This window comes from Lacerta agilis, chromosome 9 (genome assembly GCF_009819535.1).
Source record: "Lacerta agilis isolate rLacAgi1 chromosome 9, rLacAgi1.pri, whole genome shotgun sequence".
Classification (NCBI taxonomy): domain Eukaryota; kingdom Metazoa; phylum Chordata; class Lepidosauria; order Squamata; family Lacertidae; genus Lacerta; species Lacerta agilis.
The window spans coordinates 52,351,461-52,367,862 of record NC_046320.1 but is presented as its reverse complement, the minus strand read 5'-3'; the positions used below and the strand labels follow the sequence as shown (position 1 = coordinate 52,367,862).

General features: G+C 42.5%; 1 protein-coding gene across 5 annotated transcripts in view; it reads left to right on the top strand.

Moving 5' to 3' along the window:
• The first annotated feature begins 6,155 nt into the window (after positions 1-6,155).
• NPNT (nephronectin) overlaps positions 6,156-16,402 on the top strand; it is a 73,797-nt gene continuing 63,550 nt past the window's right edge. For 2 of the 5 annotated variants that reach the window (XM_033160326.1, XM_033160325.1), the window contains exons 1-2: positions 6,156-6,532; positions 12,217-12,317. In XM_033160326.1, coding sequence (XP_033016217.1) covers positions 6,462-6,532; positions 12,217-12,317 — 172 coding nt within the window. In that variant the 5' untranslated portion in view covers positions 6,156-6,461. The remainder of the gene's footprint in view (positions 6,533-12,216; positions 12,318-16,402) is intronic. The other 3 variants (XM_033160328.1, XM_033160329.1, XM_033160330.1) reach the window with 3 other exon arrangements.

Below are 16,402 nucleotides of genomic sequence, written 5' to 3'. Positions count from 1 at the left end.
GATGTTTTCAGAGCAAAGAATGCACAATTGGTTTTTCCCCTTGGGCAGCCCAATTTCTGGACAGAGGAGTCCTCTTAGTATTAGAATTACTTCACTTCTAGTTAATTGTCTGACCTTACTTTTCCAAGTAATTCTTCACACAATCGTTTGTAAGCATTGCAAGATGTAAAGTACAAAGGGTTCTTTGAATACCAGATCTTGCAAACTATGCAAATATGAAGGGGGTCTTTGAATATCAGATTTTTAAGGGATATGGGAAATGGCCAAGGAGCATCAAAGAAGTCCCTGTTGCTAGTTCCTTAATATGTGGAGGAAGAAGAAGAGGAAGAAAAGTTTGGATTTGATATCCCGCTTTTCACTACCCAAAGGAGTCTCAAAGCGGCTAACATTCTCCTTTTCCCTTCCTCCCCCACAACAAACACTCTGTGAGGTGAGTGGGGCTGAGAGACTTCAGAGAAGTGTGACTAGCCCAAGGTCACCCAGCAGCTGCATGTGGGGGAGCGGAGACGCGAACCCGGTTCCCCAGATAACGAGTCTACCGCTCTTAACCACTACACCACACTGGCCCTCCACACTGGAGGCACAAATGTGATCAGTAAAATCTTGGACCTCCTGTGTCCTGGCACTCACACTTTGCAGTTCTTTTCCCAGGAAGGTGCTCTTACCCATCACACTGGGCATCCTCAGCAAATTAGCAAAACATTTGCTTTTTAAGAAAGCAATTTGCTTCTATTATCCTTGGATGATAAAGTGTCCTGTCTACAGTTATAAAATATTAGTATTCTTATTGTTGCTCCACTTCAGTTGTTTAGACTTTGCATGCTTTAATGCCCCCTTGCCATGTGTATGATTTAAGAAGAAGGAAAAACAGTAAGCCACTGGAGAAGCCTTTGCTTGCACTAAGTATACCAGAGTAAAATTGACAAAATAAATATAAACAAAATCAAATGTCCTTCACACTCTCGGAGATGTTTCATCAGAGGAAACGGGTCAAAACTATAGTAAATATGCCATGTTCATAGCACTCTGTTCATAACCAAACCCTTATCTGCAAAAGTGGAGATAAGAGTTTCCGTATTTAATAGATGACTACAGCTGAGCGGAACACAGCAGCACTCATTTAGTATGGTTTTAAGCCATACTATGACGTTTGTTCCATATAATGTGACAGAGTGGGGAAACTAACCTGGCAGTGAAAATATGGAGCAAATAGCCATTGGTTAAAAGCCAAACTAGACACCACATGGCAGATGTGAGTAACAATCTCCCAACTATTTATTATTTTCATTATCATTAAATGAAAGGCAGGGACAGGAAGCGACAGTCTTAAGTGGAGGAATGGTGAAAGAGAGCCTGCTTAAACCTTCCCCTTCAGTTGGTTTTCAGTTCAACACACACATTTCGCTCAAGACTGCAGCCTCCTAAGGCTTCACTACAAAAAGGAAGAAAAATATTGGAAGACAGTTGTGATAGCTGCATCTGTCATGCAACGTCTCACCTGGCCCTAAGCCAGATCTGTTTGTTTGGGTGTTTGCAAGTCTATAAGTTTTATAGGGCATTCCTGCAGTTCCACTGTATTTATTGGGGCTTACTCCAAATTGCATAGAACTGAAGCCTTGCAACTCAATCCTATGCATATTTACTCAGAAGTAGGCCCCGCTGTGTTCAATGAAGCTTACTCTTAGGTAAGAGTGTATTGAATTTACAAGCATTATCAGTTTAATTTCTCAACCAATCAGCAGGAGCTTAATAAGAAGGCCCCAGTTTTTATCAGTGAAAGCTAAATAGTGAAGCTGAGGGCTGAAGACACACTTTGTTGTTTCTGGAGATGTTTGGGCGTGCCTTTGTAATATGAAATGAAATAAAAGATATTAAAGATAATTCAGACCCCATGAATGCGTAGCTGAAATTAATAAGTTTTTGCCCCAATGTGTATCACTTTACACTTGTTTACATGGAATTTTGTTTGTCATTTTACTGTCTGCTCAGTTTGGAAAGCTCCTTTGGTGGCTCTTTGTAACACCTTTTTGTTTTAACCACCCTGAACAATTTAGTATCGTCAGCTTAAAAACTGACTCCCAAATACTAAAACTAATGGATCACAACTCCCAAGTTAAGAAGTAGCATGGTCAGAAAGATTCAAACCGAGAAGAATTCAGTTGGGAACTTGATCTGGGACATGTGTAAACCTAGTGGCATGGTACTATCAGAACTGAAAAGGTGACAACATATTTAAAGTTTGGTACAAGAATGATAACAAGCAATGTATCGTATTGTCCTCTTTCCTGCATATCTACTCCATTAACAGTGTATAAGTTACAAAGGTGTGTCCCAAAGCTTTCCAGCATCTAAAGAGAAATGTGATAAGGCAAATGGCTCTTGACCCTACCTAGCAGCCACCTAGCAGAAACAGGGAGAATGTTGGGAGACTGGCATCAACTATAGGAGGGAACCCTGAACCCTGTCAACACAGTCACAGCTCAGGTACTCAGTGGAAGTAGGGAGGGAGAGAGAGAAGCAGATGGCTAAGCAAACAGACTGACAGATATCTCACGTGCACTGGTAATGACATTTCAAAAGTGACAAGTCTGGAGAACAGCCAGCAGCTGTGAACAACATGGCTGTAGAAAATCAGGTCCGGGTGCACAGTGGAAGCCCTTTGGTAAATTAGACATGGTAGAATATTTTACAGATAGGTCACAGTCGACCCGTGCTATGCAAGAGCAATTTAACATTGGAATGTTAAGTAGAGGATTTGCTGTGGACACCACCTGATGTGTATACAAACAGCCAATAAGACCCTGGACACAACTCAGTGTCTCTGGGCAAGAAATCAGCTTGCTTTATCTTGCCACACTTTTTGTCTCTGGTATGCTTGTTTCCTTTGCCTGCTTTAACTCATTCCAACTTGGCATGTGAACAAGGAGCCAAGAGGAATATTTGCCAGTGTCACCACTGAATTTGATTTGTTTGCTTGCTGCGATGCCTTCAATGTGTATTTCCTCCCAAGAGTGCATGATCCTACATATTTCTGCCTAGATTCATTTCTCTCTGTCTGGGATCAGAAAAACCGAAGCCTTTCCTAAAAGCCATGTTTTATTAGTCATTCTGTGTTGTTTTATTTACTAAAACGAACTGATGAAAATCTTACAGTGTGCAAGACATGCAAGGTTTGTGGTGCTCTGAATTACCTCACTCTGACCCAAGTTGCTGAATCACAGTGCAACATAATTTCAGAATCTCTTTATTTGGCATTTTCTATGTTTGTTTGCCATAATGCATCAACAACTGGAGCGTGTGTTTAAATTATTGCATGGTTTCCCAGTCCACAGAGTTTGTAATTTTATCTGCTCAACTATGTGCTTTGTGGGTTGTTTATTTTTTTCCATATGAAACTAGTGTTCAAACCGAGGTCATGGTTTAGGGTGTGTTAGCAAAGCATTCCATGGATATATTTTCAGATTGGTAAGTGGCTTTCAAAGCATTTCCCCCCTTTCTTTTTATTATTAGCTTCTAACGTGCATTCTGGTATCATGTTTACTGCCACAACTATGCGTTACGAAGACGGATGAGATGACCCCACCAAATTTATTTAAGCTCAAGCTACACAATATCTGGGGGATCCAGGATCAGAGCTCTCAACTTATTTTCCTAAAATGCATCAATGGGTGAAAAGTCAACCACAGGGGAGGGTCTTTGATCCTGTTCTCTTGCATTGATGAAGCAAAGCACACACTGGCATAAGACACAGAGGGGATACTCATGATAGTATTATGAATTGCCTTGCTGAATCAACACGGCATACAACTAGTTCAGCAATGTCTTTTGATTGGCTGCTTGTATAATGGATGGGGAACCTGTGGCCCTCCAAATGTTGGACTCCCAACTCCCATCAGCCCCAACCAGCATAGCTAGTTGTCAGCAATGATTAGAGCTGGTTGTGTACAAAGTGGTTCTCCCAAGTTGTGCAGTCTACAACTACATAGGTGTGAGCAGTCATAATTTCACAGTCCCACCTCCAAAAGGTTTGGTCAGTGGAAGCAGTTGTAAAACACATGGTTAGCCAATGCATCTAACACACACACACACCATAAAGTGCACGTCTGAATTATGAATTCATAAGTTGACACGTGCCAACCTTGGTGGAGCAATACAATCTCCACTGCTGCCATCACCACACCCATGAAAATTTGTGCCCTGTTTATGGCAGGGTAACCAAGCACAGACTGGGCAGAACTCTGGGTTGTGGATGGCTATGATAGGACACTATTACTCACAAAGCATCTGCATGGTCCTTTGTGCCTTATACGCATGTGCTTCCCCACATGGAAAGGCTGTTTTAGAATTTAGCCAGTTACATTTTTTTCAAGGAGTTATCTGCCCTTTGCTATTTGACTGAACACTTCATTTCTGCATCCTTTTCCCTTTAGATGCTTCTTTCTCTAAACCAGGGGTCACCAACCTTGTTCCAGTGAATTGTTTCACTGCTGACCCAGGGCAGGTGCCCCAGACTTTTGAGTTTTAATTAAAAAAACAACAACACCAAATCTCTAGTCCTCCTAGATAGGAAGTTACAGGGCAAAATGTGTAGGTAGCGTTTAAGAGATTTCTGTGAAATAAAACTGGATGTTGTGAGCCACCTAGTATATTTCTGCAGGTACCTATTGCTATTGGACAGCAAAAGCACCAGTGTGTTTGTGGTGTGTGTGTAACATCAATGTGTGATCTCCAGAATCAGGACACAGGTGACTTCCCATGGTAAGCATAAGGTTCTTAGGGGGTGGCTCTCTAATGTTCTGCTATGTCAGCAACAACCACCTTCAGTTATTTTGTGACTGGCACACCCAGCACTCTCTCAAATTCAAAGTGCAAAAAAGTAGGTGATCCCTGCTCTAAACCCCTTTACTAACTACAGCAGCAAAACCCATGGATGTTGCATGTTTGCATGTTCCACACTTACTTAAAATGTATCTTGCAATACCACAACATCCATTTCTATAACCTATTTTACAAGAGATAAAGCAGCAATACAATATCAAAAGGATAAGGGATATCAATATCAAGTGTCTGGGGTTCAAAAGATAATGTTTGGGATTCGAAAAGCTGCTTAGATTCATGCAAGGGGCTTTGTCCTAGCAGACTTGGCTTATTGATTTTGTTTTTTTTTTAGCAGCTGACCTCCTTGCAGTCGTGAACCTCATCTCAGCTGCAGACACCTTCCAGCCAATGTCAGGTGGGATTCATTGAATGCGTGATAAGGTCACACACATAAAAGATTGTAGTCCTGCTTGCACTTACATAGGAGTAAAGCTCAGTGAGACTTACTATGAGGTGCTGCAACTCTTCAGCTGCAATAAGATGCCATTAAGCATTAATAATGCAGTAAATGAATAAAATAATGTCTGTGTTTCCTTCCCATACCAACAGAATTGGGGAACCTGTGTTGCTGTACTACAACTCTCATCAACCCTGACCATTGAACATGCTGGCTAGGGCTGATGGGAGTTGTAGTTCAGACACTTCTGGAGGACCAAAGGAGGACCTGTAGGACAGCTGCATATTCTTGCATTGCAGGGGGTTGGGCTAGATGATCCTCTGGACCCCTTCCAGCTGCACAATTCTATGACTCAAAATGTGTTTTGAGGTGTTGTTCTGCTTTTATAATATTTTTATGGAGTTCTCACATAGCATACAGTGCTGCTGCTGATGATGATGAAACGGTAACAGAGTTCCAAAATGGTCCCTGTTTGATAGAATAAGTTCTCCATTGCGGTGCTGAGAAGTCTGAGTCTGCAATTGTTTTTTATAGATGGAGATGGTTTCGAATGATTGCTGGCTGTTTGTAGGTGCTTTATCACTCCCTGGTGGGAAGCAGGGAAGGACAGAGATTTAATAAATGGTGGGGTGGGGGGAGAGGAATGATAATTAAAAAAAAAAAACCAAATAAGAAGTTCCGCCTCCCAGCCTGCGCTCTTCTTCCCCGCTGCCAAAGGAGAAGGAGCCGCGGGGGAAGGTGGCGAGGTTGCGCTCGCGTGCGCCTCTTTCGTTGGTGAGCAGCAGTGCCGCCTTCAGAGCGCAGCGTCTCCTTCGCTTTAGGAAGAGGGAGGGAGGGAGCGAGATAGTGAGAGAAAGGCAGGGACGCAAGAGAGAGAGAGAGAAGGAGGCAGGCACCCTCCTCCTGTTGCTGCTGCTCGTGGACTTCTCTCTCTTCTTCCGCCCATCCCTCCACCAGCCAGGATTAGCAACAGCCCCGAGGGCACCCGGAGTTCAGTTTACAACGCGCGCTTGGCTGGGAGCGCCTCCGAGAGGAGAAGGAATCCGTGCGCCTTCGCCCTCGCCGCCTCGCATCCCTCCCCAACCTGCTGCCGTCGTTTCTATTGCTAGAGACGCGCCGAGGCTGCTCTCCTTCCTCCTTTCTCTTTCTCTCTCCGTCTCTCTCTCTCTGTCTTCCCTTCCCGATCATGGATTTATCCCTGAGGTTAATCATTCTGTCCTGGCTCTACCTGGAAGCTTTAGGGGACTTCGACGGAAGGTAAGCGCAGACTTTGGACACTTTGGATACTGGCTCAGGGACGGACGAGTGGGCAGATGGATGGGGAGGGGAGGCGAGATAGACCCAAGGCAGCGGCCGGGCTCAGGCTCCTCTGGGGAACCTGGAAGTCCCAACTTGCCAGCCGGGGAGACTCGCCGTCGTCACACATTCGTCCGACGCTTCCCCGAGAGGTCTTTCTGGAGTGTGCAAGGTACAGACCAGGCGCTTGGCGCGCGCTCGGCACTCGAAAAAAAGCACACGCGGCAGACGCACCTGCAAACCCCAACTGCAGAGGGCACAGGAACATAATGTAATCAGTAGAAATAAGGGAAGGGGAGGGCTAATTGGTCCCCCTTTCCCCATGCAGTAACTAATTATAAGGATTACAACAATCCTGCGAGGCAGGTCAGTGTCTCCTTGTTGCAAATATTGGGGATTGACACACAGAGAGATGGCTTGTTTCACGGAGGAAAGAGTCAAATCAGGGACTTCTGATGCACATTTTAGGCTGCAATCTGAAGCCCACTTGCCTGGGAGTAAGATCCGTTGATTTGCTTCTGAGTAGACATGGCTAGGATTTCACTGCCAGTTTTCTTGGCCGGGGGGCTGCATTTGTAGGAATGGGTTGTTTTCAATCCTATTTATTTATCAGAGCATATTATTTATAATACTGTAGTACTGATTATGTTAAACACTATCTAGGTGTGTTTTATTTGAAAATAACTTCCATTTTTGTTCGCTGGAACTTGCTTTTGAGTGTGTGCAGAATTGAACTCCTAATCTAGACAGATTTTTTCCTTAAGGGCTTTTAACTGGTAAAGTCAACTAAAAGGGTGGATTCCTGTTACTTTCTTAGAGCAGGTGGCAACAATTTAGTTGGGGGTTCTAATCTGGATTAGGAATTGTACTGCGTATGAAACCAAAGGAAAATTGCTCTGGATTGAAGGGAAGAGGCACAAGGGTGTGTGGCAGTCATATCAATGGATGTTGGCTGCATTCCATGGATTTCTTTTTCCATGATACTTTTGACACATCTCACAAAAGGGAAGCATATTAACAAGAACTTCAGAATAAAGTGTATTGATTATTGTGCTGTGCGTGCATTGGCAACCATTTCCCCTTTATTTATGCAGAATTGTACAGATTGTCATAATCGAATAGCTGAAACCTCCAAAACTCATTTATGTATATAGATTTACAATGGTGCAGAGAAGGCACAGCCCTGAGATGAATTGTGTAACCAACATCAAGTCTGCGAATATTCATAATACCCCAAGTACTCATGTGTGTGTGTGTTTTCCAGACATACTTGTGTAGCTGCAAAACAGGTATCTAAAATAGGAAATAGAAAAGATGTGAAATCTAGGGTTAGATCGCATTCCCTCATGGAATGTACATAGTTCACTTGTGTGGAGATGTGAGATAGACAAGCTTTGACAGGTTTGGGCAACCCAGAGTTCTTTATAACTTTATTACTCAGTTGCTACTCCCATGCAAAATAGCCAATAAAGGATTAAAGCCTATATATCATCTCTGTGTGATTTATCAGGTAGGTCATGGCTATTGTGTATTTTGTATATAAAGCCATCTCAATTTGAAATTTGTGATTAATTGATGATTGTTGCAAAACAGTTTCCTTTTTAGATGCTATGGTGCATGCGGCAGTGGCAAGCAAATTGACTGGGAGGTGTTAGTTTCCAGTGGAATCTGTTTAACGTTCTCTGGTATCCCCCAAGCCAAGGAAAAGATGCACACCTGGAAATTTGCCTCATTCATTGACTGGAAATGACGAAAGTCTGCAAACTGATACGGTGTCTCTTTCTTAAGGAATTTATGAAGACACCTGGGGATAATGAGGTGTAGCCAACCCTTTTTGTATATAGTTTGTCAGCCAACGTAATGAGCTCCTGCGGCTTTCACAATATCTGAAATTTGCACGTGCAACTGAACCTAATTTGGAGAAGCTTGCACATACGGAGGTACTTTGTATTATTTCTACCCTGCATTTTAAAGCAAGCCATCGTAAGCTGGCTAGCAATAAACATGTTTATAGCAATACAGCAATGATATAAATAGCATGTAATAAAATGGCATTGAACTAAATGGGGGCACCAATAAGATGCTCGCGCTGCCCTAAATCCGCCTCTGCCAGGGGTAGCTTGGTTGTCTTTCATCCTTTTAAGCAGTGTGGAGGGTTTTTACCAAAGGTTGCAGATTTGTGTGGTAGAATGATTGACTGGGAAATGCTTCTTCCTTTTCCCCCGGCCAGATGGGCGGGGTATAAATAATAAATTATTATTATTATTATTATTATTATTATTATTATTATTATTATATTACCGGTAGTTAAGTCACATGTGCGAATCCACCTTATGCAGTTGTCCTGATTGAGTTCTTTTTATATGTAAAAATTGTAGTTACTTGTGACTAGATACAGTGGTGTGGAGATGCATACCCAACTGAATACTCATCCAGTTGAAAACGATGAAGTGCACATGGATGAAGTCTGTAGCTGGATATGTATCTAGGGGCAGTTGCTAACACACATTTGGATGTGCATCTGATTTATGCTCACAGTTCCTAATAATATGCATCCAGAAACTTATTTTCATGCATGCATGCATTTCTTTATCTGGACTGGATATTTATGCAGCACTGTCTGTGTTTGAATATAATGTTATATCATGATTTAGTGTTATGTGAAAGAGCCTAGAAGACTTCAACTTTTCTCAGGCTTGCACATTCCCTTCTCTCCTCCTCCTCCTGCACAGCTGGGAGGAAAAGTTCAGAAGCATTCATTTCTGCTTTTAATTAACTGCGATTTGTTGTTACATCCTAACTGGTTTTTAACACTCACTGTGGTTTAACAAGCTAGCTCAACTACCCATGGTTTTAAATTGGCTTGTTCGGAAGCCAGCCATAGTTAATGTTGAATGACTATCCTTGGTTCAGATGAAATGACAAACTGTGATTAATTAAAACAGAAAGCAAAAGCTTCTGAACTTCTTATCCCGGCAGTACGGAAAGGAGAGGGAGGAGTGTGAGAGCCCAGATTGAGGCTAGGCTCATTTACGTAGTGCTAAACTGTGGTTTAGCATTGCGTTTGAACACAGCCGTTGAGTTTCCATTTAGTAAATGTAGCATGAAAACGAATGCAGTAAGAGCAGTTCTTGCAATTTCTTCTTGCTATGTGCCCAATAATCCATTTTACTTCACGATCATATGGATCTGCTGGATGGCTTATTTTTAAAAATCCCATTTAATATACAAATCCTATTTTATAAGCTAAATAAGTCAGAAGTTGATGTCTGGAGCACAGAGTCAGTGAATCAGTATACCGAGAAGACTGCAGCTCAAGTTTAAACATGAATCTAGATAAGTGAAATGCGAAAATGAGCGCTGAAGAGCTGGAATGTGTGTGTAATTGCTACAGCTATAATATGTCAAAATGTGATGAAAAACTTTGATGCAAATTAGGGAGTAGGTCATGCAGAATGTAGAAAAGACTAAACAGGATCTTGCATGAAAAGGTCCTTCCTTTAACTGTGCTTTTCTCAATTTGTTTAGCAGTTGACATTTATCTCATATGGACACTTTGCTCCAATAAAGTATGTTTTATTCCTGCTTCATTGTGCAGTGCAGTGTAGTGTCGGGGCCCACAAATTCCACTTGTCCATGGTAGTGAACCCAGCCCACCAGGATTCCATCTCTTTCCCAAGGATGGTATTTTTATTGCGTTCTTGCACTGCTGTTCTGAAATTCGTCACGGTGTTGGTGACAATTCCACACCTCAGTTGCTTCAAACTCGGGAGGAGAGCTGGAGATTGTCACAGTTGTGCTGCAATTCCAAGGTGCCACAAGAGCCTCAGAGGTACAGGACAACCCACAAGAGGCTCATTCACTTCCCACATCTTGGAGATGGGGAAGAAGCAGGGGAAATCATCTTCTGAAGTTAGAACGTGCATCAAATGGATTTGGAGAATAGAAAAGTTACATGTATATATATGTATAAGTTTTATCAATGTCAGTCCTAAGATCATAGCCAGGTCTTGTACATAGCTATGGGGATGTCATCAGCTCTACAGATGTTGCTGAACTACAACTCCCATCATCTTTGCCCATTGACCATAATTGCTACAGCTGATGGGAGTTGTAGTTCAGCAGCACCAGGAGGGCCAAAGTTTCCCCATACCTGGTTTATAACTTTAGTAATATCCCTGTGGTGCACAACAAGTTCCACTGAGCACAGTATCATGAAAGAAGGGGAAGGACCATAGCTCAGTGGTAGATCATCTCCTTTGCACGCAGAAGGTCTCAGTTTCAATCTATGGCATCTCCAGGCAGGACTGGAAGAAACCCTGGAGAACTTCTGTATCCGTGTTCTGACTCGATATAAGAAAGCTTCCTGTGTTCCTAAATGAGAATGTATGAGAGCAGTGTAAGAGCGGTTGTCCAAGCTAACAAAGACCCGAGTCTCATTGGTGGTGGGTTATACAGAGCCTTCAGAATCCCCACACCCACCCAAAGCTAAGGGGGTGCTGGAACCCTGGCCCATCACACCGTGACTAGCCATGGTTTATTGAAAAAACATGGAACAGAAGAGACAAGCATAGAAGAAACAGAACAGAGGGATGGTTGGCTATTCACGGTGGGATACAAGGGAACGTGATAGTAAAACCTTCTAAACATTATTATGGAGGAAGAGGGTGGTTGTTTAAAATTCAGACCTTGCGAAGGCTGTCCCATACAAGTGAGCAGTTCTGTCTGTAGGAGCCCCATTGGCTCTGAAGATTTCATGGCACCATTACAACCACCAGGAAATGCTTTGCAATATCTTTGATTTTAGGGTATGTGGCTACATGGTAATGCCTAATAACATATGGTAGTTTCCCCATGCTTTGGATTTTGAGAAGCCTCCTTATCAGGGTACGGTAGTTATTTTGTGAATCTGACCTAAAAGGAAAACTAAAAGCATGATGAGGGTATGTTTCTTATGATGCAACACTTGGGAAATGGGTTATGTTAAGCAAAGAAGAGATGATAAAGGAGGATATTTTAGTTAACCAAAATATCTACATGGAAGCATGAAGAGAGAAAACAAGGATGCACTCTACCTTTTGGGGACAGGACAAGGAACAATGGCTTCTGAAAAAGATTTCAGTTGGCAGGAAGGTCCATTAATCTTAACCATTGCAAAACTTTCTGGTAGCCTGTCTCACACATGGATGTGTGTCACTGATTTACCTCCCTGCCCACTTGACAGCTGGCAACTGAATGAACATACTCCAATGAAAAAGACTGCCTCTGAGTTGAAATGAGAAAGATGGAAAGTTCTGTTATGATGCTATATCTGCATAATCCTCAAGTGACAGATGTGATATCAAGTAATGTCTTGCAGATGCACCATCACGAGCTTGTGTGTCTGAATACACCCGAATCCTGTTTTAAAGTAATAGGTGCAGTTCAGTGTACTGGAGCGAGCTGTTAAGGAAGACAGTAATTGTCTCCAGTGGAAATTTTCAGTCCAAAGGTTTTAGAGGCCTTTTGTCAAGAGTCCTATAAGTATAGGATGTCAATATTGTGTCATAGGGCAGCAGGACTGGGCTAGATGAGCTGCTGGACTCCTTGTAACCATGTGTCCTTGTGTTCATTCTTTTCCAAATTTATTTTTGGCGTTGGTGCAGGTGGCCCAGGCAAATACTTTCCACGACTGGATTGTGCCGTTTTGGAAGCAGAGTCGACTGCTGCTGGGGCTGGGCTCGCCACTCATGGGGCCAATGCCAACGTGAGTATCACCACTGCTGGGGCTTTGAGCCTTTTAGAACAGGGCTTGTTCCTCTCTAATAATGGCTTTCATATAATCACAGACACTCACATGATGCAGGGCTTACAATGTATATGGGGCTTTTGCTTTCACCTAGAGGGACACTGACAGGTTAAAAATCTTACCCATTTTAAACTCCGGATTTCCATATTAATAGTACTGTAAGTTATGGAAATTAAATGCAGCATTAAACCAAATGTATCATCATAATTTTTTTTTACAGCATTACATTTGATTCAGGGTGTTTTCGTTTTTGAAAACGTTTATCTACATAATTTTTGTTTGTAGATTAACATTTTCTGTTCCCAGTTTCCAAAAAAAGAAAAGAAGAGGCAGAACTTATTGCAACCATAAGCAGTTTTTAGCTGTATATTTTGTTGTTTAATAACATTTAGGATAAGGTTAAGCAAAAACCTTTCAGAAATATCCTTACTGAAGTTAAAGGAAAAAGATTGAAATAAATCCTTCCCAGATTATGCTCCTGTATTTAACCTGACAGTGTCTTGCGGTGGTACATATATTAATAACATTTCTCACTTTCTCATTGCCCTCTCAACTTTATCAACTACAATTTCTGAAAAAGAAGAACTCAGCTAAAAGCTATAGAAATGATGGGAATACAGAAATGGTGGCTTTCAGTTGAATTGGAGAGCTGATCAAAGTAGCCAGATATAGACTGCCATGTTTTCTGTTGCCTAGTTGCACATTTTTCTATGTTTGCACCAGGTTAGACCCATGACTTATCTCACAATCACAGAATCATAAAATAATTAGAGTTGGAAGCGACCATGGAGGTCAACTCCCTGCTCAAGGCAGAGATTACAGTTCAGGAGGCCCACTTGACACCTAGCTACCCTTTGCTTGAATACCTCCAGAGAACAAGAGCCCACCACCTCCTGAGGCAGTCCGATTCACTCAGAGCCAGTGCCACAACAAGGCAAGCTAAGAAGACATTTGTCTTGTATAGCAGGTAGAGAGGATGGTGATCTGGCACATCTCTCTTTCTCTCCACTTACTTGCCTTGTCACCCACCTGCTGGCCCTGCTTGTGCTCCCAGCCACCCCATTCAGCGTCGCTCTCCACATTCTCTTCCTCCTTGCCTCATTCTGAGGAATGAGGAAGAGGGTTGTTTCTCCGATTGAGGCATTCCGGGCCTGGAAAGTGCCACTGTTGTAGTTTGCTGCTGCAGCAGCAGCTAGAAAAAGATGTTAACAATGAGTAACTTTAAACTTTTTTTAAAGTTTGAGCAGCATTTGCTCAGCTTGTTGCCGCAGCGGTGGCAGCGAAGGCAGTCTCCTAGACACCTCACTCAGAATGCTTTGCTCTGAGGAAGGAGCTCCATGGTCCTTCCTCAGAGTGAGGTAGGGACGAGGCAAAGGAAAACTGCCACCGCCACAATAATGTGGTGGCAACATGTGTGGCAGCAGGGGGAGAATGGAGCATAGGAGGAGGAGGAAGGGTGGTGGGGAAGCAACAGTGATGGGGAAGAAGCAGATGAGTGAGTGATGGGAGGAGGAGAACCTGGCAGTGCAGCCTTTTGCACCAGCCATGTGTCCACTATCCAAGAGCTCCTACTACTAGGAAGCTTCTCCTTGTGTTTATTCTAAATCTGCTTCTCTGCAATTTATATCAGTTGGTTCTAGTCCTGCACAAAACGAATCCCGTGGCAACAATAAAAATGCAAAATCTGGCACGCTGTAGACAATCAGCCACAGAGTTTTATTCACAATCGATAAAGTACATTTCTTCAAGCATCAATCTGTCTTCATTATTGTGATGGAATGCAGCTGGTGGCAGGGTGACATTTGTGCACACGTACTGGCGCATTTCTGCTCCTCTCCTGCCCCCAAATTAAGGTCTTTATTGGTTCTGCTGATTGATGCTTCACAGTTGACAAATCTAATTAGAATTTTTACTTCTGTACTCTTAAAGCACAAATAGGTGCAATCCAACCAGAGTTTAACACTTCAGTCTTCCAATGTTTCTAATGGGAAAGAGTTGCACCTAAGCTTAATTTTCCCATTGAAATAAATCTAAATAAAAAATGCTTAACTTAGTTGGGCAATGAACAATATCTTTCTTTCTTTCTTTCTTTCTTTCTTTCTTTCTTTCTTTCTTTCTTTCTTTCTTTCTTTCTTCTTTTTTTAAAAAGAACCCTATTTATATAAGTTTGCATCTCAAAACATTCCAAACCATTTAAATTCAAACCTATAACATCTTAAAACAAAACAAAGTATCAAGGGAGGAAACTGAAGAAAAGAGCAATGCATTTATACAACGTGACTTCCTCTTCCTCTTCCTCTGCTGAAGACCCCATGCACCTCCAAAATGTGTTTGGGAAGATCCCTCCTTCCATTCTCTGGAGCAGATTTTGAGGGTGCTGAGCATGGGTGTAGCCAAGTGGAAGTCGGGGAGCAGCTGCCCCCCCCAATCAAGTAAAACAGGCACGTCCAACAAGTAGATCGTGATCTACCGGTAGATCACTGGATGTCTGTGGTAGATCACTGGTAGATCACTGGCTCCCCCCAAAGAAGCTCAACAACTTTGGATCCCCTAAAAAATTCTCAACATTTTAGCCCTTCACCCCCCCAAAAAAACAGGGCTTTCCTCCTCCTTCAGAAAATCTCAACAACTTTGACCTGAACACGGGCCTCCCTCCTCCCTAAAAAAGCTTAACAACTTTGACTTACCCCCCCCAAAAAAGGAGGTAGATCACTGCCAGTTTTTAACTCTGTGAGTAGATCGTAGTCTCTTCAGAGTTGGCCACCCCTGAAGTAAAACAATTGAAATACTTAACTAACTGACCAATCACATGGGTTCTGTCTCGCCTAACAAAACTCCTGCTCCTCCCCCCAACAAAAATCCTGACTCCGCCCATGGTGCTGAGGATCTGCGGTGGGAAGGAAGTTCCATTGTGCAAGTGGGAGTTTATTCTGCTTGTGTAATAACAGCTTTGGATACATTTCCTGGAAACTCCACTGAAGTTTCACATAAAAATAAACAATTCACATTTAGTTAGTGATGTAAGAAGACATGAACATCATTACTTTACACCATTGTAATAAATGCTGGTCATATGATTAGGAAGTTGTCAGGAATAGTAGGATCCAGTAATATCACTTCCATTTGGCATTATTTCTTCTCATCCACAATAAATAGGTTACCAGGCTATTATTTTCCAAGCCACATTAAATGGCATGTTCTTTGTTACCCATTTAGCTTCTTTAAAGACAGAAATAAACCAATCTCATTTCTTGAGGGGAGAAGGCATGTTTTTATTCAAACAATTCCAGAATACCATTTGTGGATCCAAGGGCAGATAATAGCCAGTGGTTTTGTGTAATTATTTTTAAACATTATTTAAAAATGGTCACTGGAGCCATTCCCTTAAGGAAGAGCAAACAAAATTGCAATGATTAACAGAGAGTTACTTGAGATTTCAGCTGTGCTTTAAGGAAGATGCCATATAAGAAGAGTAGTAATTGTTCTGAGAATGATCCGCACCATCTTTGTAGCTGCTGTTATCACTCTTAATATACAGAACACTTTGCAGATCCCATTTCATTTACTCTTGCAGTAACCCTGCGAAGGAAATCACCATTAACTACTGACCTGCCAAGTTGAATTCAGCCCACTAAAACTATAAGGTGGCTTGCGATATGTGCTTGACAACATCTCTCCCCACCCCCCAATTTTTGTAGTCTCAGGTGGGCAGCAAAAACAGGTTTAGCGAGTCCCTAGTGTGCTCCCTTGCATGACTGCTGGGCTGTGCTCAGCTTAATGGGTCAAAAGTTGTGCAGGCCTGTAGGTGAAAGAGGAGTCACACGACATCATGGTGGGTGGAGACAGCAGGAGGATAGAACCAGGATGGAGATTGTGCATCCCACACTGACTGGGTGCTGCTTATTGCAGGTGCAATAGGCCCCTATCTGATGAGCGAGATTCACAGAGGGAAACCCAATGTGTTCTGCCAACAGTTCACTTAACCTCCATCCTAGGAGTTTGCAAACTCAATAGGTTACGGCAGCAGCATCTGTTCCTACTTC